The 26,906-nt window shown below is 42.0% G+C and overlaps 2 protein-coding genes and 1 long non-coding RNA gene across 4 annotated transcripts in view; 2 read left to right on the forward strand and 1 right to left on the reverse strand.

Moving 5' to 3' along the window:
- Window positions 1-1,134: 1,134 nt before the first annotated feature.
- Window positions 1,135-4,294, reverse strand: LOC110503640 (uncharacterized). Its single transcript, XR_016491309.1, has 3 exons — window positions 4,017-4,294; window positions 1,987-2,051; window positions 1,135-1,729 (listed from the first exon to the last, which is right to left on the reverse strand). It is a non-coding gene; the product is annotated as an uncharacterized LOC110503640 (long non-coding RNA).
- On the forward strand, window positions 3,313-19,506 carry LOC110503638 (polymerase delta-interacting protein 2). 2 transcript variants are annotated; one of them, XM_021582075.3, is made up of 11 exons: window positions 3,313-3,641; window positions 14,371-14,452; window positions 14,589-14,686; window positions 14,773-14,872; window positions 14,988-15,063; window positions 15,328-15,435; window positions 16,183-16,328; window positions 17,142-17,168; window positions 17,331-17,456; window positions 17,692-17,771; window positions 18,181-19,506. In XM_021582075.3, the coding sequence occupies exons 1-11, from the start codon at window positions 3,460-3,462 to the stop codon at window positions 18,293-18,295; spliced, it is 1,140 nt and encodes a 379-aa protein (XP_021437750.2). In that variant the 5' UTR covers window positions 3,313-3,459; the 3' UTR covers window positions 18,296-19,506. The 2 variants fall into 2 exon arrangements, with proteins under 2 accessions (XP_021437750.2, XP_021437751.2); XM_021582076.3 differs by having other exon boundaries at window positions 3,361-3,641; window positions 14,377-14,452.
- Window positions 19,507-20,664: 1,158 nt separating this feature from the next.
- Window positions 20,665-26,906, forward strand: part of lrrc75a (leucine rich repeat containing 75A) — a 42,229-nt gene continuing 35,987 nt past the window's right edge. The window contains exon 1 of the mRNA XM_021582077.3: window positions 20,665-22,285. Coding sequence (XP_021437752.1) covers window positions 22,031-22,285 — 255 coding nt within the window. The 5' untranslated portion in view covers window positions 20,665-22,030. The remainder of the gene's footprint in view (window positions 22,286-26,906) is intronic.

A 26,906-nucleotide genomic window follows, 5' to 3' on the forward strand; every position in this document is an offset into this window, starting at 1 on the left:
GTACTCGTTACATTTTGAATGCTAAGCAGGACAGGAAAATGGTCCAATTCACACACTTATCAAGAGAACATGGTCATCCCTATTGCCTTTGATCTGGCGGACTCACTAAACACAAATGCTTAGTTTGTAAATTATGTCTGAGTGTTAGAGTGTGCCCCTGGCTATCAGTAAATAAAATGGTACTGTCTGGTTTTCTTAATATTGGGAATTTGAAATGATTTTTACTTCTACTTTCAATACAAAGTATATTTTAGCAATAACATTTACTTTTCATACTTGAGTATATTTAAAACCAAATACTTTTACTCAAGCAATATTTTACTGGGTGACTCACTTTTACTTGAGTAAAAGTAAACATACCTTAATTGAAAATTACTCAAGTATGACAATTGGGTACTTTTTCCACAACTGCTAATTCCATGGATAGACAGAAGATTATCGGTTCAAATTTCACAGATGCTGTCAAAATAAACAAATGTATTTGTTTTCATGATTCATGTCTAAGGAAAATAATTTCCATGTGTCCTATCTGTGCTTGGAGAGAAGAAAAAAAAGAGTTTGCCCAGAATAAGCTAGCAGTGTTATTAAAATACTTTTTGAAACATTTAGTGAAAGTTAAGGAAGTTATTCAAAAACCAAATAACCTATAAATTTGTTCTCAGAGCGTTAATAAAACCTCCCAGGAAAACTTTAAGAGAACCAGAGTAAAACATTTTCAGAACCTACCTGCAACCTAAAAATAAACGTTCCCAGAACAGGCAAAATGTTAACTTCCGTTCTTAGAACGTTTGGTTTTACTGGTACGGAAACTTCTGGCTTTGTTCCCAGAACCAATGGGAAACCAAAAACGTACCTTCCCACAACTTCCAAGGAATCAAATTTGCTAGCTGGGTATCTTTTCAAGTTATTATTTTAGAACTCAAGCTCTGGAAGGTAGAACTTCTTCACATTAAAAGGTAGTTCTATTCTTATCCTTACAAAATATGGACTGATGTGACTGATGGCACTTCCCAAAAATTCTATGACATTTTCCATGATCAGACACTTTATCCAGATAGTAAATTAAACACATCCGCACCAAAAACAATTATCAATTACATATGATAAGGACAGACATACACAAGTAATATAATATTCATAAACAATCACTTTATTAAAATAATAAGGTTAGGGGAATATATTGTCTCATTCAAACCTGAAAACAAAGTGCATGTTAGGGCCTACATTACTATCATAACCATATCATACATAACCGCTTGCCCTCACATTCAGGTGACACACAAGCAAACCACGTCTTATTCTCCTTTCTATCTTGCAACAAAGCCAACAATTTCTAGAGTAGTCCTCAAGTACACTGAAGTTTCACTTTCGGTTCTGAAAATCAGCCAAATGTTAGTTTGGTCTATGATCTGTTTGTACTATATAGCCAACTCCTATGGAAACATGGCATGACAACTATCATACATTAGGAGTTAGCAAGACCAGGCTAGAGGGATCTGGGACCAGGCTAGAGCATTTTTATGACCTGCACCACCAGTTTAGCATGTGCAGCAGCCACCTCTGTCAGCATCAAACTAGAAGGGCTAGGGGGGAACCAGTTCAGCTGCTTCTCTGCCAGTTGATGTTCACCTGCCTGTCCTGTGTATGTGTGTCTGTGTCTCAATCAAATACTCTTCGTCCTCAAGTATCTCCTCCTTGTCATGTTGCAGGCCTTTCATCAGCGATGACCCTTTAGCACATAAGAAATGGGATCATGAATGTAAGGGAAATGTGTAACTACAAGTTATCAATCTGTTTGCAAGGTGACAAAGTTACTTCTTAACCCCCCACCACGAAACATTTTTTACATTTTAATATCTGACAGTCCATAACTGAAATATTTATGCTCATGTATGCCTGTAAGTAGTAAAGTCACAAACCAACCAGCTAGACCAGGCAGTCATGTGATCTATTTCCATAGGATTAGGCAATACAAAGACAAAATACCTGAAGTGCTGCCTGATTCACTGGTGAAGAAGAGGCAGGATATTTTTATGCTGAAAGACAAATTCCTGAAAAATAGGTTAAATATGTATTCATTCATCTTCTGTAGCTAGTTATTGCCTGTTGACGGATGCAACAGTATTTCAATCGAGTATATGCTTTACTGAATGAACAACAGAAACAGAATACAATATGGACATGTCTTAATGGGGTATAACCACGTCTCCGATGAATGCTGATGACAGATGCTGGTAACCCTTTGCTGGGACACAGAGTAAAACGCTTAAGTTAAACGATTAAGTTAAATGAGCTTTCAGACCAGCCTTCCTGATTGAACTTTCGTAAACTACATTAAAATTCACCAGCTAAAAAAACAAGTCACAGAGGTTGCCTGCTCAAGACTTAACCTGCTTCCAGCCGAACTAAGCACTGGCAATGCAGACACAACAAGATAACTAGCTAGATGAAAATAAAATAAATACATATAACTTCATAATTACCAGTTAGCTGGATTTGAGTTGACTCACTGAGTATTGTACATTGTGAATACGGAGTTAGCGTAACTATGCGTTCAAACAGGGCTGCAATGAAAACGAATGGGCATACAAGTAATTGTTAGCTTCAAGCTTTCAAGCAAGACATGGCAATGGACAAATAGTATCTGAGAAAAGCTGAAAGAACTGACCCCTTCTGGCGCAAACTTTATTTTGTTCCGTGTTACAACATACCGTACGTAGTTTAATATAGAAAAACAGCGACCTAGCTATACTTACTGTGTAGCCAATGTAACGTTGGCTAGTTAACGTTACAGCAATAATAGCCTGTTTGCAGTGGTAGAAAAAGTACCCAATTGTAAAAGTAAAAAAAAAAAAATTTGTCTCCTAGCAAAATACTACTTGAGTAAAAGTCAAAAAGCACTTGGTTTTAAATATACTTAAGTTTCAAAAGTAAACGTAATTGTCAAAATGAGTACATTGAGGTCGAAATAACACTGGGCCTTTAAATGGAGATACTTTAAACACAACAGAGTACCTGATGCTAAGGTTAAACTTTTTAGACCCAGTGCAGTCAAAAACATATGTATTAATATTTCCACACTGAGGTTGGCATGATACTGTGAAATTGCGAAAATGATGATAGTGGTGGTATGGAGTTTTGGCCTGCCTGTTAACATCAATAGACCAATAAGAAAGATTTCCAAACCTCCCCCAAAAACAGCTAATTTTCAAATTTTCCATCGCCACTCAGAACACTACCAGACAATCCTAGCTAAATTCTTGCTTGAGAAATGTCTCTTTGCTATGAATATTTTTTGACAATTTTAATTGAAAATAATTACAGTAAGGTACTTTATTGTTACCCAGAAAGTATTTGATATTGAGATAAAAACGGCTGCATTGGACCTTTAAATCAACTTTTTAATTCGCCCGCTTTTATACACGTCAGCCTCGGCGTGCTTGTGCAGAAGTAGAAAAGATGGCTGCTTGTGCAATACGACGAGGCTTTCTGACTACCGTCAGTAAATACAACAAGAAACACACACATAGAATATTGAGTATTATTGAAGGGAGTAGTGGACTTGAGGCGAAGAGACCCCGGTTGCCGTGTTTAGCATGTGGACTGCCCAACATTCAGCAGACGAGGTTTATGTCGTCACGGTAAGGGCTACCTTCTAAGCTAATGCGACCTAGCTAGCTAGCCAGTTCGCCCACTGTCTTGAATGCTGCCCAATGATGCATCAATAGCAGCCACGTTGTATTCCTTCTCGCTTCCATGCGCTCTCCTCTCACCTCTTTCCTTCGCTTGTGGAGTTCTATGCACAACACATCAGCTGTATGTGACCAGGCGGGGAAAAAAACCCAGCCTACATCGTTGTCACTATATTAGCTAAAATAACGTCATAGTCAGCATAGCTAACAGAACTAACGCGTTAGTAAACCCGGTACAATCATACAGTAACGTTAGTGTACATTCAGTAAGCATTTACACCGGTGGGCCCCGGTGGAAATACATTTGTAATACCAAAAGCTTACCTTGACTTGGAAGACTTCCAGTGTTGTGTTGGAAAGTTGCAGCCAGCTAGCTAACATAACGTCCCCCTGTTTCTGTAGGCTAAACCAGCTAGCTGCATTTGCTAAGTATGTGATGCTTCTCCATCATTTTGGAAGAAATGTAATGTATTTGTTATACTGTTGAACTATTGTCTTTCTCTCTCTTTGAGTCAACTAATCAACATTTGATGCAGTGCTAGCTAGCTGTAGCTTATGCGTTTAGTACTAGGCTCATTCTCTGATCCTTTGTTTTGACAGACAACATGTCAGTTCATGCAGCAAGAGTTCTGATAGGCTGTAGGATGTCCTCTGGAAGTTGTCATAATTATTGTGTAAGTCTATGGTAGGGGGTGAGAACCATGAGCCTCATATGTTTGGTTTTGAAGTAAATGTACCCAGAGGAGGATGGAAGCAAGCTGTCCTCAGGCTACATACACCATGGCGCTACCTAACAGAGGGCTGTTGAAGCTACTGTAGACCTTCTTTACAAAATAGTATGTTTTAATCAGTTATTTGGTGTGATTATATGTAGTATAGTTTTATCTAGAAAGTATACATTTAATATTTTAGCATTAATTTTTTATGAAATTCACTGAGGATGGTCCTCCCCATCCTCCTCTGAGGAGCCTCCACTAATATATACTACCATTCAAAAATTTGTGGTCACTTAGAAATGTCCATGTTTTCCATGAAAACATACATGAAATTAGTTGCAAAATGAATAGGAAATATAGTCAAGATGTTGACAAAGTTATAAATAATGATTTTTAATTGAAATAATTGTCCTTCGAACTATGCTTTCATTAAAGAATCCTCCATTTGCAGCAATTACAGCCTTGCAGAACTTTGGCATTCTAGTTGTCAATTAGTTGAGGTAATCTGAAGAGATTTCACCCCATGCTTCCTGAAGCATCTCCCACAAATTGGATTGGCTTGATGGCCACTTCTTACGTACCATACGGTCAAGCTGCTCCCACAACCGCTCAAAAAGGTTGAGATCCGGTGACTGTGCTGGCCTCTCCATTATAGACAGAATACCAGCTGACTGCTTCTTCCCTAAATAGTTATTGCATAGTTTGGAGCTGTGCTTTGGGTCATTGTCTTGTTGTAGGAGGAAATTGGCTCCAATTAAGCCGCGTCCACAAGGTATGGCGTGGCGTTGCAAAATTAAGTAATAGCCTTTCTTCTTCAAGATCCCTTTTACCCTGTACAAATCTACCACTTTACCACCACCGAAGTGCCCCCAGACCATCAGATTGCCGACGCCATACTTGACAGATGGCATCAAGCACTCCTCCAGCATCTTTTATTTTTTTCTGCGTCTAATGAATGTTGTTCTTTGTGATCCGAACACCTCAAACTTAGATTTGTCTGTCCATAACACCTTTTTCCAATCTTCCTCTGTCCAGTGTCTGTGTTCTTTAGCCCATCTTAATCTTTTCTTTTTATTGGCCAGTCTGAGATATGGCTTTTTCTTTGCAACTCTGCCTAGAAGGCCAGCATCCCAGAGTCACCTCTTCACTGTTGACGTTGAGACTGGTGTTTTGCGGGCACTATTTAATGAAGCTGCCAGTTGAGGACTGGACACTAATGTACTTGTCCTCTTGCTCAGTTTTGCCTCCCACTCTTTCTATTTTGGTTAGAGACAGTTTGCACTATTCTGTGAAGAGAGTAGTACACAGCGTTATATGAGATCTTCAGTTTTTTGGGCAATTTCTGGCATGGAATAGCCTTCATTTCTCAGAACAAGAATAGACTGACAAGTTTCGGTCTTTATTTCTGGCCATTTTGAGCCTGTAATCAAATCCACAAATGCTGTTGCTCCAGATACTCAACTAGTCTAAGGAAGGCCAGTTGTATTGCTTCCTTAAATCAGATCAACAGTTTTCAGCTGTGTTAACATGATTATAAAAGGGTTTTCTAATGATCAATTAGACTTTAAAATGATTAACTTGGATTAGCTAACATAATGTGCCATTGGAACACAGGAGTGCTGATTGCTGATAATGGGCCTCTGTATGCCTATGTAGATATTTCATTAAAAATCAGACGTTTCCAGCTACAATAGGAATTTACAACATTAACAATGTCTACACTTTATTTCTGATAAATTTCATGTTATTTTAATGGACAAAATAAAGCTTTTCCTTCAAAAACAAGGACATTTCTAAGTGACCACAAATTTTTGAATGGTACTGTATACGTGCGTACGTACGTACAGTTGAAGTCGGAAGTTAACATACACTTAGGTTGGAGTAATTGAAACTCGTTTTTCAACCACTCCACACATTTCTTGTAAACAATAGTTTTGGCAAGTCGATTAGGACATCTACTTTGCATGACAAGTCATTTTTCCAACAATTGTTTACACCTATTATTTCACTTATTAACGATCACAAGTCCAGTGGGTCAGAAGTTTACATACACTATGTTGACAGTATCTTTTTAAACAGCTTGAAAAATTCCAGAAAATGTAATGGCTTTAGAAGCTTCTGATAGGCTAGTTGACTTCATTTGAGTCAATTGGAGGTATTTCAAGGCCTACCTTCAAACTCAGTGCCTCTTTGCTTGACATCATGGGAAAATGAAAAGAAATCAGCCAAGTCCTTAGAAAAACATTGAGCCCTCTAAGTCTGGTTCATCCTTGGGAGCAATTTACAAATGCCTGTAGGTACCACGTTCATGTGTACAAATAATAGTATGCAAGTATAAACACCATGGGACCACTGTCTCTTAGAGATTAACGTACTTTGGTGCAAAAAGTGCAAATCAATCCCAGAACAACAGCAAAGGACCTTGTGAAGATGCTGGAGGAAACCGGTACAAAAGTATCTATATCCACAGTAAAACGAGTCCTATATCGACATAACGTGAAAGGCTGCTCAGCAAGGAAGAAGCCACTGCTCCAAAACCGCCATTAAAAAAAGCCAGACTGGGGGCCTCCCGGGTGGCGCAGTGGTCTAGGACACTGCAGCGCTAGCTGTGCCACCAGAGACGCTGGGTTCGCGACCAGGCTCTATCGCAGCCGGCCGCGACCGGGAGGTCCGTGGGGCGACGCACAATTGGCCTAGCGTCGTCTGGGTTAGGGATGGTTTGGCCGGTAGGGATATCCTTGTCTCATCACGCACCAGCGACTCCTGTGGCGGGCCGGGTGCAGTGCACGCTGTTTCCTCTGACACATTGGTGTGGCTGACGTCCGGGTTGGATGTGCGCTGTGTTAAGCAGTGCGGCTTGTTTAGGTTGTGTTTCGGAGGACTTCGGACCTGGCTTTCGACCTTCGTCTCTCCCGAGCCCGTACGGGAGTTGTAGCGATGAGGCAATATACTAACAATTGGATCCCACGAAATTGTGTAGAATTTTTTTTTTTTGTGGGGGGGGGGGGTTGCAACTGCACATGGGGACAAAGATCGTTCTTTTTGGAGAAATGTCCTCTGATGAAACAAAAATAACTGTTTGGTCATAATGACCATCATTATGTTTGGAGGAAAAAGGGGGGGGTTGCAAGCTGACGAATACTATCCCAACCGTGAAGCACAGGGTGGCAGCATCATGTTGTGGGAGTGCTTTGCTGCAGGATGGTCTGGTGCACTTCACAAAATAGATGGCATCACGAGGAAGAGAAATTGTGGATATATTGAAGCAACATCTCAAGACATCAGTCAGGAAGTTAAAGCTTGGTCACAAATGGGTCTTCCAAATGGACAATGACCCCTATGATACTTCCAAAGTTGTGGCAAAATGGCTTAAGGACAACACAGTCAAGGTATTGGAGTGGGCTTCACAAAGCCCTGACCTCAATCCTATAGAAAATTTGTGGGCAGAACTGAAAAAGCGTGTGCGAACAAGGAGGCCTACAAACATGACTCAGTTACACCAGCTCTGTCAGGAGCAATGGGCCAAAATTCACCCAACTTATTGTGGGAATCTTGTGGAAGGCTACCTGAAACGTTTGACCCAAGTTAAACTATTTATAGGCAATGCTACCAAATACTAATTGAGTGTACGTAAATTTCTGACCCACTGGGAATCTGATTTTAAAGAAATAAAATCTGAAAAAGAATTCTCAACTAATTCTGACATTTCACATTCTTAAAATTAAAGTGGTGATCCTTAAACAGGGCATTTTTACTTGGATTAAATGTCAGGAATTGTGAAACTGAGTTTAAATATATTTGGCTATGGTGTATGTACACTTCCGACTTTAACCATACACGCTCATACAGTCCCAGTCAAAAGTTTGGGCACCTCATTCAAGGGTTTTTCTTTATTTTTACTATTTTTCTACATTGTAGAATAATAGTGAAGACAAACTGAAATAACACCATGTAGTAACCAAAAAAATGTTAAACAAATAAATATATTTTAGATTCTTCAAAGTAGCCCACTCTTGCCTTGCCGATCTGATGCAGCTCGCCATCACTCTCCTTGGTCAAATAGCTCTTACACAGCCTGCATCTTGACTTTGGACTCATCAAAGGACAGAAAAGGACAGATTTCCACCGGTCTAATGTCCATTGCTTGTGTTTCTTGGCCCAAGCAAGTCTCCTTGTTGTCCTTTTTGGTAGTGGTTTCTTTACAGCAGTTTGACCATGAAGGCCTGGTTCACATAGTCTCCTCTGAACTAGAGGTCGACCGATCAATCGGACTGGCCGATATCAAGTTTTCATAACAATCTGAAATCGGTATTTTTGGACACAGATTTGGCAGATTAATTTTATTTTTTTACACCTTTTAACTAGGCAAGTCTGAACATATTCTTATTTTCAATGACAGACTAGGAACGTTGGGTTAACTGCCTTGTTCAGGGGCAGAACGACAGATTTTCACCTTGTCAGCTCGGGGGATCCAATCTTGCAACAGTACAGTTAACTAGTCCAACGCGATAACGACCCCTCTCTCTCGTTGCACTCCAAAAGGAGACTGCCTGTTACGCGAATGCAGTAAGCCAAGGTAAGTTGCTAGCTAGCATTAAACTTATCTTATAAAAAACAATCAATCATAATCACTAGTTAACTACACATGGTTGATGATATTACCAGATATTATCTAGTGTGTCCTGCGTTGAATATAATCTGAGTTGAGCATACAAGTATCGAAGTATCTGACTGAGCGGTGGTAGGCAGAAGCAGGCGTGCATACATTCATTCAAACAGCATATTCGTGCGTTTTGCCAGCAGCTCTTCGTTGTGCATCAAGCATTGCACTGTTTATGACTTCAAGCCTATCAACTCCCGAGATTAGTCTGGTGTAACCGAAGTGAAATGGCTAGCTAGTTAGCGCGTGCTAATAGCGTTTCAAATGTCACTCGCTCTGAGCCTTCTCATAGTTGTTCCCCTTGCTCTGCATGGGTAACGCTGCTTCGATGGTGGCTGTTGTCGTTGTGTTGCTGGTTCCAGCCCAGGGAGGAGAGGGACGGTAGCTATACCGTTACACTGGCAATACTAAAGTGCTTATAAGAACATCCAATAGTCAAAGGTTAATGAAATACAAATGGTATAGAGGGAAATAGTCCTATAATAACTACAACCTAAAACCTCTTACCTTGGAACATTGAAGTCTCATGTTAAAAGGAACCACCAGCTTTCATGTGTTCTGAGCAAGGAACTAAAACGTTAGATTTCTTACATAGCACATATTGCACTTTTACTTTCTTCTCCAACACTTTGTTTTTGCATTATTTAAACCAAATTGAACATGTTTCATTATTTACTTGAGGCTAAATTGATTTTATTGATGTATTATATTAAGTTAAAATAAGTGTTCATTCAGTATTGTTGTAACTGTCATTATTACAAATACATTTTTAAAAAATCGGCCGTTTTAATTTTTAAATGTTTTTATCTGTATCGGCTTTTTTGGTCCTCCAATTATCGGTATTGGCGTTAAATCATAATCGGCCGACCTCTACTCTGAACAGTTGCTGTTAAGATGTTGGTTACTTGAACTTTATTTGAGCTGCAATTTCTGAGGTGCAGTTAACTCTCGGCAGCAGAGGTAATTCTGGGTCTTCCTTTCCTGTGGCGGTCCTCATGAGAGCCAGTTTCAATCATAGCGCTTGATGGTTTTTGCGACTGCAGATGAAACTTTACAAGTTCTTGAAATTTTCCGAATTGACTGACCTCCATTACTTAGTCATGATGGACTGTCGTTTCTCTTTGGTTATTTGAGCTGTTCTTGCCATAATATGGGCTTAGCCCTATTTGGTAAGATACCATCTTCTGTATACCACCCCTTCCTTGTCACAACACAACTGATTGGCTCAAACGCATAAAGAAGGAAAGATATTCCACAAATGAACTTTTAACAAGGCACACCTGTTAATTGAAATTCATTCCAGGTGACTACCTCATGAAGCTGGTTGAGAGAATGCCAGTAGTGTGCAAAGCTGCCAAGGAAAAGGGTGGCTACTTTGAAAAATCTCAAATATATTTGTATTAGTTTAACACTCTTTTTGGGTTACTACATGATTCCATATGTCTTCACTATTATTCTACAATGTAGAAAATGGTAAAAAATAAATACTGAGTAGGTGTCAACTTTTGACTGGTCCCGCAAATATCTAGCTAATGTAGGAAATTTAATTAGCAGAGCATTTATTTAATGTTGATTGCGCAACACGTGTCAAGTCAGCTTGGATAGAAACTTGCAGAAACAGGAAAGTTCCTAGCTATTATCTATGATTGGCAGATATTTTGCGAAGAGCTACAATGATTGGCACATTGCACAAGCTCCTATTGTCAGACAAATCAAGTTGTTTTTAGTATATCCCAACTTACAAATCCAACAGTGCCACATGTTGGCACTTTGTTGCATTTGGTAACACACAGCTTATAGATGGAACTTAACTTGCAGGCAAATCTGTGCACATTTTCAGTATTCATAACTAGACAGACATTTTCTAGTTACAAGCCATCAGACTGCTGAACACTTGAACTGGACTGACCACCTGCTCTGACTCTGCACCTTAGCACACACAAACACATACTGTACATTCATGTTACTCACATTGACTGTTCCTACCAGACTCTTATTATACTGCTCAATTTATACACTTGCCCCCCCCTTCCCCAATACAAGTGTAAATATTGGATTCAAAATTGTGCCTTCCTGTATTATACGTATGCAAAAATGTTTATTTTATTTCTCGTTGCATTGTTGAAGGACCCTGCAAGTAAGAATTTCGTTGGACGACGTTTTCCATGCGTATCTCCTACTAATAAAACTTGAAACAAGTGTTGTTTTCAATATCCAGGCAAGACATGGCTAGTTTCCAAAGAAAATAACAAAGGTTGTGGAATGTTACTATGTGCTGCAAGTAGGGCTGTCCTTGACAACAAAAAATCTTCTTCGACCGGAGAGTCATCTGTAGATTGGTCTAAATTTGTAAAGATATTTTTCCATATATAGACACGCCCTATGTGTGTAAATCAAATAAACGATATGTACTGAGCTTCTCTGGTGCTTTCTTAAGCACAGTTTGAAATTAAGACAAATTAATAGTCTGACCGCAATTGATTTGATTGTGCCAGGCCGGGCTCAGACTGCGCTGTGTAAAATGACAGCGGTTGGCTGCGTGACTATTGCCCGTTGTTGGTCTCTCCTCCATGCTGCAGGGACCACCGCAGAACATCAATAGTGTCTGTTGCTGAAGCTGCAACATAATTACAGCCATTTCTGACTGAAAAGTGCTGTTACCGAAATCCCTCATTTGTTTAGGACATTCCATATTCCCTCGCAAGCAAAGATTAAATACTGCTGAATTTGTGAAATTGTTTATCCGACTTGTTGTGCGGCTTGGTGCTCACGGAATCAGTAGGCTATTTAACAAACACTCACAGGCAACAGAAGCAGGATCTGTCTTATTTCAGTAGATGTATATGGATGATTTATAAAGCCAGGCACATTTTAATGTTAGACTTGGTTATAGATCTAATTTAAGTTTGCGTTTCCTCACCTTTCTTAGACAATGAAGGCAAGGGCTGTTTTCTTGTCTCTAACTCCGCTCCTGCCTCCACCGCATTGTTCTCAACACCAATATGCTGGTTAACTTTGCTTCTTTTTTTATTTATTTTACCTTTATTTAACCAGGCAAGTCAGTTAAGAACAAATTCTTATTTTCAATGACGGCCTGGGAACAGTGGGTTAACTGCCTGTTCAGGGGCAGAACGACAGATTTGTACCTTGTCAGCTCGGGGGTTTGAACTCGCAACCTTCCGGTTACTAGTCCAACGCTCTAACCACTAGGCTACCCTGTCGCCTATGGACATGGCGACATGGTCTAGGAAAAGGTGCCAATTCAACAGTGCACTGATGGGTTTCAGAACCACGGACAGCAATCGCTATCCAATGTGGGAAAGTGCATTTGTTAAATATTATTTGCACCATTTGTTCATATAACCATATACAATTTCACGAGAACGTCTTCGCTTAATGGACCGTGCCATCCTCACGGCCCCAACAATGGATCAGTCCACTCAGACCGATGTCTTGTATACCATGACTTATTTTTTGTTACTGCTCGACTAAAGAAATCTCGGTCAACCAACAGCCTATCGACCAGTTTACTAAATGGGGTCAGCCCTGGTTGTTTTCAGACCGGTCAAAGTGGGAGTGTAGTAGAGGTCTTCTCATGTCCTAAAAGTTGGCCCCGGGACCCGAGAGCAATCGCACCCAAACTTGAATGCACCCGACCCGTACCCTAATGGGTCCGAGCCTAGACCAGACCCAATTTGGACCCGAGTGACAATTACATTTATCAGCCCTGTTGCTTTTCTAGTTAACAAATATATATTTTATATGTTGGCTAGGCTTTCTATAAGTCAAATGAACTTTATTAGTGTGAAATACATATGCTATAGACCCGACGACAGCTCTGTATAGCCTATCAGCTGTAGTTCCATAGACTTGATGACAATCAAACAGGACCTGACCAGGACCTGAGGGAAAAGTTAGAAATTTTGACCCGGGTCTCCGGTGTTCGGGTGAACCTGTGAAGACCTCTAGAGTGTCGACTTACATAGACACTAAGCCACCTATCGAGGAAAAAGTGACATTGAAACACTAGTAGGAAGTTGGCAACATATTTGCCCTATATTAGCTAGTTCACTTTTTGTCTGAGTGGAAGAACATAGAGCGCTTTGGACCCATCTACAAAGCCTGATCTGCTGTTGATTACATAAGAGTGCAGGTTGGCTTGAGCCAGCACAGAGTAATGACTCCTATTTATTTGCCTCCCTCGTGCCAAGGGAATAAATGTAGAAGGGGGGAGGGCTTGGGTTGACATGGACCCCACGATGTTAGCAATTGGAAGACCGATCCAGCACCAGCTTGTAATTCTGTCTATACTTTATGGAAATCTTGTAAGGTATTGCTGTCCTGTTCATTCTCTCTCAATGATAATCTCCATGAAATAAGTTATCATAACAAAAATGAGGAAACATTGTTACCGATCTGACTCTCCGTTTTTAACAATGTATTTGTTCTGGTATTTCACCAGCCTGGTTGTTGTTTTCTTGTCAGCGACCGTATTATAAGCCAAGGGTCAACCTCTGCCAGTAATCCCCAACATAGCTGATGAACACGCAAGCCTTAGGTCAGATCTCTTCCATATCATCTGCCAATAATATGGATATTTAGAGGAGCCACGCAAAACTAAATCCCCCCCTCAATATCACCCCCCCAATGTTTTGAAAAATAGATCTGTCCAAGTATGAGTGACTTGAACACAGCCAGCTGTTGTTCACAATACCTTGTTGATATAATAATGCAAAGGGAATGACAAAGATTAGACTTGGAATTTATGTTCGTTGAACTTTGATAAATCTAGGTGTTTTAATAAATTTGTCTGATTTTTGAGATGAAGCTTTAGTCAAGGGGGATGACTATGAGATGACATGTCATCTCAGTGCTCATGTTGCGTATTGTGTGCTCTAGGTTCCCTTTCCAAGATGCGACAACAGTTGGCTAGGTGAGACTAATGTAGTTCTACAGTGTGATGTAGAGGTCTTCTTGGCTCCAAAAAGTTGGACCCGAAGACAATCCGACCCGAACGGACCCGTTCATAATAAAAAAATATTTAAAATAGGGGGACCCGAGAACGATCGGACCCGACTACAACCATACCTAGACCCAACCCATACACCAACGGGTCCACGTTTACACCAAACCCAATTGGACCAGAGTGAGAAAATGATGTTTGTCAGCCAAGTTGCTGTTCTGGTTAACAAATAGGATCTGGGTCGGATCTCAGGTATTTAGGTTCGGGTGGACCCGTGAAGACCTCTAGTGTGATGTGATTTTGTTCCTGGTTGTCATAGTGTGGCCTGTGTTTTGGCAGGAGCAGGCCAGAGGGGAAGGTTCTGGAGACGGTGGGAGTGTTTGAGGCGCTGAAGCAGCATGGCAAATATGAAACAGGCCAGGTAAGATGGGCAGCGCCGTGCGGTTTACCCACCCAGACCAGAACTATTGGTCCTGCCCCCTAGCCTATACTGTAGTTGCCCTTGTCACAAAGGGTGTTCCCAACCTAAAGTCTGTTTCTCCATGTTTTCTCCTCAGCTCTTCCTTCATAGTGTGTTTGGCTACAGAGGGATCGTGTTGTTCCCCTGGCACGCCCGTATCTATGACCGAGACGTCATTCCTCCCATGTCTGACAGGTGCATATTACATCTTAGTGTGTTTTTTAATGGTGATATGTATATAATTGTTTTAAATAAAAATTACACCCATGTCCTGTCCTCAGCAAGCCAGAGCCTCCTGGTTCACACGGGTCAAAAGAGGTGAAGGGGAAAACTCATACCTACTACCAGGTCCTCATCGACACGCGGGATTGCCCTCACATAGTACGTTACCTCTGAACACAACCAATGCTATGCCATTGTTCTTACTGACTAGGCCTAAATGATGACATATACCAGACTGCCAGTCTTCTAGTTGTTTCTCCTGTTGTGTTGACAGTCTCAGAGGTCTCAGACAGAAGCCGTGACGTTCCTGGCGAACCATGACGACAGCAGAGCCCTCTATGCCATCCCAGGTAAACAACACATGATCCGCTGCTCCCTGTGTAGTAAATGGCTACGTGCTTTAATTTCTTTTCAAACGGGGACCATTTGAATTTTCCCACCACCCACAAAAATGCATTGAGTTCTTATCAGGAAATGGTACTGTCCGTGCGCGAATTATTTTGGCTGCCACGTGATTTTGTGTAACTAACCTAGTTACTTCCTTGTACTATTTCTGTCCCTGTCATCCTCCTGACTGTCTGGGCATTTTGCCTGGCTGTCATTGTGTGTTTCAGGTCTGGACTATGTGAGTCATGAAGACATCCTGCCCTACAACTCCACAGAGCAGGTCCCCATCCAGCACGAGCTGTTTGAGCGCTTCCTCATGTTCAACCCTGACAAAAGTAAGTGCCAGCCACTCGCTGCTTTCCACGTGTCATTTCATTGTACAGCATCGTACACACGGAGTGTACAAAACATTAAGGACACCTTCCTTATATTGAGTTGCACCCCCCTTTGCCCTCAGAACAGCCCCTGTTGTTCATGGCATGGAGTCTACAAGGTGTTGAAAGCGTTCCACAGGGATGCTGGCCCATGTTGACTCCAATGATTCCCACAGTTGTCAAGATGGCTGGATGTCCTTTGGGTGGTGCACCATTCTTGATACACACGGGAAACTGTTGAGCGTGAAATCCAGCAGCGTTGCAGTTCTTGACACAAACCGGTGCGCCTGGCACCTACTGCAATACCCTGTTGAAAGGCACTTAAATATTTTGTCATGCCTATTCACCCTCTGAATGGCACACATACAAAACAAAAATCATTCTTTAACCTGTCTCCTCCCCTTCATATACACGGATTGATGTGGATTTAAGACGTGACATCAATAAGGGATCATAGCTTTCACCTGGTCAGTCTGTCATGGATAAGAGCCGGTGTCCTTTGTTTTCTACACTCTGTACATTTCCAGTCGTTTTTTAGAACATTCACAAATTCCAACTTCTTCCAACTTAAACATTCAGTAGTACTATAAAGTGTTCAAAGATTTTTTTTAATTCAGAGGTACTGTAAAGTATACAATATATCCAGTTACTTTGCGGGCATTCACGTGTGTGTTACAACTGTGTAAACTGAGTATCCTGTGTGTCCAGCCACCCAAGCTCCCCCGTTCAGTGCGAGGGACACTCTGAAGGCATGGCAGGAGAAGAACCATCCCTGGCTGGAGCTGTCCGACGTGCACAGAGAGACGACTGAGAACATCAGGGTCACCGTCATCCCCTTCTACATGGGCATGAGGGTAAGGATGATGTCGCTGTTTGGACTATGAGGTTCTTTCTCAAATCTGCCCTCCTTGTAGCTTCTTCTTATTTGTTATTTTGTGATATCCAATTGGTAGTTAGTCTTGTCCCATCGCTGCAAATCCCGTACGGACTCAGGAGAGGCGACGGTCAAGATCCATGCGTCCTCCGAAACACAACCCCGCCAAGCCGCACTTGACCTTCACACACTACCCACTTAACCCGGAAGCCACCAGCACCAATGAGTTGGAGGAAACACCATACAACTGGTCAGGTCAGCTTGCAGGTGCCCGGCCCACCACAAGGAGTCGCTAGAACGTGATGGGACAAGGACATCCCAGACGGCCTAACCCGGACAATGCTGGGCCAATTATGCGCCACCTCATGGGTCTCCTGGTCGCGGCTGGCTGCGATACAGCCCGGGATTCAACCGGGGTCTGTAGTGACGCTTTTAGCGCTGCAGTGCCTTAGACCGCTGCGCCACTCGGGAGCCCCCCTTGCAGCTTCTTTTTAGTGCTCTGATCTGAAAGAACTGACCAGGTTCTTCCACCATATTGTTTTCACCTCAAGTCTTTTTCAATCAGTGCAGATGAAGGGGAGGACAGGTTAAGACATTGAGAGAGAGCCTCTGTTTTTAATTATGTCAGTTGCTTATCAAATAAATATTATTCAAGGTACTATGAGCTCTTTCCGTAACTCAGCCCTTTCAATAATGTTCTGCTCGTCCCTGAGTCCTCCCACTCTGTCGTGTGATTCTTATGATCTTGAATCTGCCCGAGCACAAAAAATAAATACAGTATTTTCTTTCTCAGGATGCTCAAAATTCTCATGTGTACTGGGTAAGTAGCATTTACTTTTTACGATTCCCTGAAAAAGGACAAATAATTTGAGCTTTTACCAATATATGATGTAGGCCTCGTATATCCAGTCAACGGTACGACTGTAGACTGTAAGAACGGCAACATAATGTGTACCCGATGCTTATATGGTGTGTGTGTCAGTGGCGGTACTGCATCCGCCTGGAGAACATGGGCAGTGAGGTGGTGCAACTGAGGGAGAGACACTGGAGGATCTTCAGCCTGTCAGGCACCCTGGAGACGGTCCGAGGCCGGGGGGTCGTAGGTCGGGTCAGTAGTACAACCGCCACCACACAACGGAATTACGAACTCTCAATGCCTGTGTCTGAATCTTACTAAATGCCAAAACACTTGCTTCCTCTGTCCTTGTTTCCTCAATTCCTCTCTGAGCTCATTGGCTGAGAGGATCTATGGTCAGAGGAAGCATGTATTTGACACAGCCACTCATACAGTATGTTACTTCCACGACTGAGTAGAGGCTATAACCTATGGTTTTTGTCTCCAGGAGCCAGTCTTGTCCAAAGAGCAGCCAGCCTTCCAGTACAGCAGCCATGTTTCCCTTCAAGCACCCAGTGGACACATGTGGTAACTACTTCTACACAGAGTAACATGACGTTGGAGCTGCGTTATTAACATGAGTTAACATGAGTATGTGCAGCAGAGTATTGAACATGAGTATTGCAGCAGACCCAGCAGTACCTGAAATGCAGGTTTATGGATGTTCTGGTCTGAGAATGACTTAATAAACAGTTTTTTTCCCCCTATTTGAACCTGGTCCTTGCCTGTAAACATAAGCTGGGGAAACATTAAAATATGAATTGACGTTTGAGTGAATCTTGCACAGATTTACAAGCCAGTAATCAAACGATCTAAAACAGACGGAAACGCAAGAGTAACTCAAGCTTTCCAATATCAAAAAAATAACATCAACCTTTCGCCCATTTTAGTACAGAGGTGTGATGGTCAAGATTCTAATGACGCTCTCTCTGTGCAGGGGGACGTTCCGCATTGAGAGGACGGACGGCTCCCACTTTGATGTTCGCATCCCCCCGTTCTCCCTGGAGAGCAACAAGGACGACAAGGCTCCCCCTGCTGGCTACACCTTCTGAAGCAACGCAGCAGCAGGGCCACGTCCCTCAGCGCAGTCGAACAGCCAAGCCATCCTTAGGAGCGGATCAAAACCCTTCCTCTGCTACTTTTCCTCAGTTGAGATTAAGAAACATATTTAATCGAGCACATTGAAGTTAGATTTTCAATGAAAGGGGACAAAACATGTCCTCCCAACACTGTTGTAGCTAATGAAAACTTCAGATTTTTAGTGGAAAGGAGAAGGACAAGCGATCCGTCACAGAGGTTGTTGATTGAGATCATTCTGTGTAGGCAGAATGGCTCGGTGAGCACTGATGGTATTAGCTTGTATTGTTATGTGTGGGAATAAAATATGCCAATTGTTTCTCTCAGCTGTAGTTGCTTGACCCAGAGGTAGACGTCTGAAGCCAGTCTCCCTTGTTGTATTTTATTGGTGTTTTTAAGTAGCTCAAATTAGCGGACCCGGTGGGAAACCATTTGGAAGGACTTCACTAAATCCAAATAGAACGTGTCCAATAGTAGCCCTGCTCTTAAAGAGTCCTCAATCAAGTCTAGACCTCATGTTGCTCTCTGATCTATAGTGTTCTGCAAATTCCTCTGAGTGTTTGGCTTGTCTGTCACTTCTGTGAGCCTCTGTGATGAGGCCTGTGGTGAAACTTAGAAAAGGGAAAGAGAACCTGTGGTCGTGTCTCAAATGGCACCCTATTCCCTATAAAGTGCACGGGCCCTGGTCAAAGTGGTGCGCTGTATAGGGAATAGGTTGCGGTTTGGGATGAAGCCTTAGAATGTAATAAGAAAGTGAATACAGGAGAAATAGTGGCCCACGTTGATGTTACCAACTGTAGGTTTGGCTGATGTGAGGGCCGGGTTCAGAAGGGTGCAAATGTTCTGTTTCAGATAGAAATGTCATGCATAGAGCAGACATGGTTCCTCCTTCGACATGAGAGAATCATGTCTGTTCCACACAATGCATTTATCGGAACATTTCTTGTTGCACCCTACTGAATTTCACCATGGTGAGTGAGGTGTCTGGGAGACTGACTGGCTGCGACGCTGTCCTAGTCTGTAGTATCCATCCCTTGAGTCAGTTCTGTGGGTTGAAGTCTCAAACTTAGATTTTGCCTTGTTAAAGGAGGAAACTAACTTTTGGATGGGTGTTGTGAAATTACTGTCTAATGATTGAATGATCTGTAAAATAAAGTTGTAAAGGAAAATAAACATCAATTTCAAAGAGATTGTCCATTTGCTGATTGTGACTGTGTTAGTCTACCCCAGGTTTTTTAAATATTTTTTTACTTGGTGCACGTTTTGGTTTTTGCCCTAGGAGTACACAGCTGATTCAAATAATCATCAAGCTTTGAAAAGTTGAATAAGCTGAATAGTGTTAAGGCAAAAACCAAAAGGTGCACCCCTTTGGGACCCAAGGACAGAGTTTGGGAAATGCTGGTCTATCCTTGCAGGAGAGAGGGGCATTCGGCTGACGCTGCAGCTGAGACATAGAGCTGTGCGCACTCAGCGTGTTAGGATAGCACAAGGTCATACGTTCCCCACCCACCCCTCTTGCTGTTCATCTAGAAACCTCATGTCAGAAAGAAATCTAGTTCCATAGTAACCAGTGGCAATCACTCGGATTTGAAATTGAAGTCATCATGGGTTAACACGATGAAAGTTAATTTAATAGTTTCTAATGCATTTGAGTAGGGCAACCAGCTCAGCTGACGTATCACACATACTGTTGCTATACTTGTAGTTGCTTTCAAGGGAAGGTTCGCGTATACAGCTGGTGAATATTATTAGATTGTGCTGAACGGAGCGCTCACTGCTAGACCAAACCCCCACACACATGCCCCTATCTTTCCTGTTGTATCTGACCCGTAATTTTGTTCTTGCGCATCTTGAAATCATTATTGTGAGATCCGTTTTAATGACTGAATATGAAATGACAATGTCATTTGATAGTATATTTTTAATCCCATATCAAATCTAACTGATGACAGTGAGTATATTATTTTTAAATCTGAGAAATAGTCTACTTACATATTTACAGAAAAATACTATACTATTCTATAGTTTAATATTACACTATAATGCTATAAAACAACACTGGCCCTAAAATAAAGTATGTCAATCCACGCCGCCAACACCAGAGGTCAATATAATGCAATTCAATGATTTTGCACTTCCCGTGAACAGTCCAATGCAGCAGATTTATGTCATTTGAAATACTGCAATTACGAGACTAAAAGTTGCTGTTGAACTCGTTTTTGCAATGTTAACGTACAAGCCAAGGTCATAATATTATCTAAGTATTTGCATGTCATGCATGTGTTATTGAAGTGTTTATTATAGGTTATTGTAGTCTCTAAATTAGCCTACCCAATCCCCATTCACCGTTCAGAAGAAAAGGCAAAGGATGTTGACCTAGCTATAGTCCTTGCGATATCCTCTTAGCAGGACGTATTTGTAGTGGGGAGCAGCCTGCCCAACCCATTCTCAGTGCGAGGACTTGAGGAGAGAAGCGCTGTACACACCGCGCCTGCTCTGGTCGGCTCCTCCGACAGTGCGCAGCCTATATTCAGTCCCAACAAGAGACACCTTCAACCAGGTCCCGGACTCTACCTCGGCTACCGTCGAGGCCGTTCTAACAGGACATGCCTCGAAGAGCGAATCATAGAATATAGGAACAACGAAGCCAATATTTTGCCAAGGAAAAGGTTGACATGACGTGTGAATGATTTGGAGAGGCAGAGGTGAATAAACAAACGGAGCAGATTAAGATGTAAACATTACCATGTCCTGTCTCCATCGCCACATACGTTTAGCTTCCCCTTATTTTTCTGCACAGACGCAGAATGCGTGGAATTATTGATTAAAAGGGAAGAGGAAGAGGAATCCAATGTGGACGGGAGGAGAGGAGGCACTCGCAACACTGACAGTCACATCAATTTAGTAGCGGCCCTTCAGAGGATAACTGTTTATATTTGAAGGACAGAAATGAAGTCGTCTCCAGGATAGCGCTGTGAGCGAGTGCATCCGACCAGGAGTTTGCTGGCGATCTGCGGGACTGCTGCTCCCCGTATTTGCGGCCATGCTGCGGGAATCATCCTCCGAGCTCTTCCCGACTTGACTTGAGGGGCTTTTACCAGCCGATTGTTAAAACAGTGCAGTCGTTAAAATGATTTCGTTGTCTAGAAAACGGATAACCCCGAGGCTTTTTTTTACAACGTTTGTTTCATATTTTGCTAAAGAACCCTGCGCAGAGATAGCTGATCATATTTCACTTAGCTCTTTAGCTCTGACAATTTTATCCTAACAAAATTCAGTGGAAAACATTTAATTATTTATAGGCTATGTTCCGCGAATTGCATAACAAAAGTTTTGGGTTGTGTCCCGGGTTGAGTGCGTGTCTGTTTGTGTTTATAGTAGCACACGTAGCAGCCAATTCGCTCAAGCTTATTGTGCGAATTAGACATTTTATTCAAATCTGAACGCATGTTTTGGAGGTTGTTTCCCCAACTGGTATTGCACTCTTAACAGCTGGACAGTGCACCATTCACTAGAGGACAGGTGTGTTGTCCAACTGGTCAGGTGGGGAACGAACCCAGAGGTCCTACCCACTTTAAGGCCTCTTGACTTCGTGTACAAGGTTTTAATGTTTAGTTAAAAAGACAAATATTTTTATGCAAGTCAGCCTTGCATGACTGCCTGGGGGGAGGGAGCAAGTCATTTCTTACAGCAGATTCTAACATCCAAACATGGGCACCAAACAGACCAAAGGTGTTGGGGGCCAAGAGGCTGGGCCCAGCCCACAGCACGGGTGGAAACGGACCCCTACCAAGGAGAGGGGTGACCTCTTCACCTCCTTCATGTTGAGGTCAGGGGACCGGCTGAGTCGTGGAGGGTCCCCTCCGCCCTACCAGCGCCGGATAGGCATGATCCAGGAGATGATGCTGATGGCCAAGCAAGGCAAACAGGACAAGGCCACAGAGATGCTGCAGACACTCCGGCAGGTGTGTGTATGTATGTGTGTGTGTGTTTATATGTAAGTGTGTGTGTGCGCGCGTGTGCTTATGTGCGTGTTCTTGACTGTATGTGTCTATGTGCATGCACCTGTGTGCTCGTGTTCATGTGTGTGTTTGCCTGTGTGTGCGTGTATTTGTGTGTGTGCATGTGCATGCACAGGTGTGTTTAATCTACTATAACCCCAAATCCCATGTCAGTTTACTGCAAATCCTAGTCTGAGTCTAGATTACATCAACTCTGATAGAAGTCCTTCACTAGGCCAGGAAGACAGCTGGGAGGGAGGTGAGCTTCAGAGGACAGGGGAGGGCAGACAGATGTGATGCAAAGACAGACAGATGGACTGATGTAGAGACAGACAGATGGACTGATGCAGAGACAGACAGATGGACTGGTGCAGAGACAGACAGATGGACTGATGTAGAGACAGACAGATGGACTGATGCAGAGACAGACAGGTGGACTGATGCAGAGACAGACAGGTGGACTGATGCAGAGACAGACAGGTGGACTGATGCAGAGACAGACAGGTGGACTGATGCAGAGACAGACAGGTGGACTGATGCAGAGACAGACAGGTGGACTGATGCAGAGACAGACAGGTGGACTGATGCAGAGACAGACAGGTGGACTGATGCAGAGACAGACAGGTGGACTGATGCAGAGACAGACAGGTGGACTGATGCAGAGACAGACAGGTGGACTGATGCAGAGACAGACAGATGGACTGATGCAAAGACAGACAGATGGACTGATGCAGAGACAGACAGATGGACTGTTGCAGAAACATACAGATGGACTGATGCAGAGACGGGTAGAGAGGTGTGGTCATCAGAAAGCTGGTTGTGCTTTCTCTCAATTAGGTTGTGATTAGCTCAACCACGGACACACTGACACCGTCTGCCCCAGCACACCTCACTTTAAGGGACATACATAACTCGAGGGACTGGCTGTCTGAGTGAGGAGAGGATGTGAATACTAAGGAAGACCAACTCGAACTACACCTCCATTCTATGTCACTCCAGGGTTGTGTTCACTAGGCACGAAAAGGAAGAAAATAGGAAGAAACGGGGAGGTGCGACCTGAACTTGTCCAATATGAAACGGTCCAATATGAAGTGTTTTTCTTCGGTGTGCCCTGATGAATAGGACCCAGCATTCGAATACAGTCAAATGACCAAAGGATGTTAGATCAACTTAGACTGACAAATAGACATTTACACCAACAGCTATCTACAGTATCTGCTGTTGTTGTAATACCATAACAAGCCGATGAGATGCATCCTGCAACTCTCCCGTGTCCCTCCCGTCCCCCACCTCCTTTGCCCCTCTGTCCATGGTTTTTGTGAGAAAGTATAACTCATCCTGGGCTGTGTCATGTTGTTGAAACAGATGCCCAGAGGCTCGGCTCGCCTTCACTGCTGCTGTAATTAGAGGAGTGGCAACAATTTATGGCTCCTCCGTGATGCCATTCAGCCTGGCTCGATCGGCCTGTGGGAGGATGGAGAGAGAGGAGGAAAGAGAGGTGAGGAAAGGAGGGAGAGAGAGGAGGAAAGGAGGGAGAGAGAGGAGGAAAGTAGTGAGAGGATGAAACAAGGGAGGGAGTGGAGGAAATTAGGGGAAGAGAGGAGAAAGGAGAGAGATGAGGAAAGGAAGGAAAGAAAGAGAGAGAGGGAAAGGGGGTAGAGTGGAGTAAAGAATAGATAGAGAGGAGAAAAGAGGGAGGGAGAGAGTTTGGAACAAGAGCTACTCCTACTAATGTACTTTTACCTCATAACATTTATTTCCAGACTCAATTGAGAACGAGAACTGAACTATGCATGCAACTTTGCGATGTAGTTTAGGCCCACATGAAACTATATCCACCAGACCTATACACTTTATATCGGACATGATTTCATCGATTGGTTCATTCTTTTTGTTGATATCACTCTCAAGGGTTATCGATTTTCATTACTTCAACACTAGGTATAATTTGTTACGATCAAATGAGTCTGTCATATTGTCACATTCCCTGTATACATTTTGAGCTTAGCCAAAATAGAAGCCTGGACATCGAGGCTATGTTCCAATCCATCCATGTAGTATCCAGTCTTAAAGGATAGAGGTTCCATGCGCCGGCTGTGGAAGCTTAAATCTTAAGGGGATAACCCTGTGGGTTATTGCGGTGAGGTCAGGCAATCCTCACCCTTTCATTTTTCCATTATTTTACCAGGTAAGTTGACTGAGAACACGTTCTCATTTACAGCAACGACCTGGGGAATAGTTACAGGGGAGAGGAGGGGGGATGAATGAGCCAATTGTAAACTGGGGATTATTAGGTGACCGTGATGGTTTGAGGGCCAGATTGGGAATTTAGCCAGGACACTGGGGTTAACACCCTTACTCTTACAACAAGTGCCATGGGATCTTTAATGACCTCAGAGAGTCAGGACACCCGTTTAACGTCCCAGCCGAAAGACGGCACCCTACACAGGGCTGTGTCCCCAATCACTGCCCTGGGGCATTGGGATATTTTTTTAGACCAGAGGAAAGGGTGCCTCCTACTGGCCCTCCAACACCACTTCCAGCAGCACTTGGTCACCCATCCAGGGACTGACCAGGACCAACCCTGCTTAGCTTCGGAAGCCAGCCAGCAGTGGTATGCAGGGTGGTATGCTGCTGGCTTAATGTTGTTTGGTGCCCTCATTGATCGTGTCCCCGCTTATAAATATCTTGGCATCTGGATTGACAAAAAGCTATCTTTCAAAAAGCATAAGTTAGAAATTAAGAACTAAAATAGGCTTCCTCTTTAGGAACAGGTCTTTGATTAAATAGCAGAAAACATATAATTCAGTCAACATTCAATCCGCTTATTGACCATACCTTGACGAGTTAAATAAAGGTTAAATCATAAGTAAAATGTTGACAATGGCAATACAGTCTATGTGAATGCAGCTGCCACTGTATTGAAGCCATTGGCTGCAGTTCATCACAGCGCCTTGTACTTTATTACGGGCGATAGGTTCCGTACGCATCATTGCATTTTGTATCAGAAAGTAGCCCGGCCCTCTTTGAAGTCTCCTATATCGATGCATTGAGCTCTTTTTGTCTATAAAGCCCTCTTGCATAAACTTCCACCATACCTTACCCCATTGTTAACCTTCAGACGTATAAGTTACCAGACCCAGACTCAGGGATGGCTAACCCGGAGATCCCTTCCTTCTCTAACGAGTTAAGTAAATCTGTTTTGAGTTTTTTTGCGCCTCATGTGGAATGATACCCACAATTCCTTAAATATGTATAGTGTAATTGATGTGTATATAAATATGTATAGTGTAATTGATGTGTATATAAATATGTATAGTGTAATTGATGTGTATATAAATATGTATAGTGTAATTGATGTGTATATAAATATGTATAGTGTAATTGATGTGTATATAAATATGTATAGTGTAATTGATGTGTATATAAATATGTATAGTGTAATTGATGTGTATATAAATATGTATAGTGTAATTGATGTGTATATAAATATGTATAGTGTAATTGATGTGTATATAAATATGTATAGTGTAATTGATGTGTATATAAATATGTATAGTGTAATTGATGTGTATATAAATATGTATAGTGTAATTGATGTGTATATAAATATGTATAGTGTAATTGATGTGTATATAAATATGTATAGTGTAATTGATGTGTATATAAATATGTATAGTGTAATTGATGTGTATATAAATATGTATAGTGTAATTGATGTGTATATAAATATGTATAGTGTAATTGATGTGTATATAAATATGTATAGTGTAATTGATGTGTATATAAATATGTATAGTGTAATTGATGTGTATATAAATATGTATAGTGTAATTGATGTGTATATAAATATGTATAGTGTAATTGATGTGTATATAAATATGTATAGTGTAATTGATGTGTATATAAATATGTATAGTGTAATTGATGTGTATATAAATATGTATAGTGTAATTGATGTGTATATAAATATGTATAGTGTAATTGATGTGTATATAAATATGTATAGTGTAATTGATGTGTATATAAATATGTATAGTGTAATTGATGTGTATATAAATATGTATAGTGTAATTGATGCGTTTATAGATATGTATAGTGTAATTGTTGTTTATTGATGTGTTCTGCAAAAGAGACTGGTCGCATGACTCCCTGCTTAAATGTAAAAAAAATCCCTGTTGGTTGTTGTTCTGAGATCAGAGCCTCTGTTTACAAAGCATCTCATAGTAGGAGTGCTGATCTAGAATCAGTTTTGTATTTTCGACCAGACTGAATTAGATTATATGGACAGGGGGGACCTGATTCTAGATCAGCACTCCTACTCTCAGACACTTTGTAAGTTTAGGCACTGGCTGAGCTTAGCTGAGATGAGGCCAGGGAGGGACAAACAGTGTATTATCATGTCATTATCAATCTTCTAGCTCTGGCTCTGCAAACGGTTCCTCGGCTGTCCCCATAGGAGAACCCTTTTTGGTTCTCGATAGAACTCTTTTGGGTGCCTTTTTTTCTCAGAGTGCAGAGGGTTCTCCTAAGGGGACAGCCGAAAAACCTATTTAGGTTCTAGATATCGCCTTTTTTCTAAGAG

The sequence above is a fragment of the Oncorhynchus mykiss genome, chromosome 24, assembly GCF_057628025.1.
Source record: "Oncorhynchus mykiss isolate SJ-2025 chromosome 24, ASM5762802v1, whole genome shotgun sequence".
In the NCBI taxonomy this organism is placed as follows: Eukaryota; Metazoa; Chordata; class Actinopteri; order Salmoniformes; family Salmonidae; genus Oncorhynchus; species Oncorhynchus mykiss.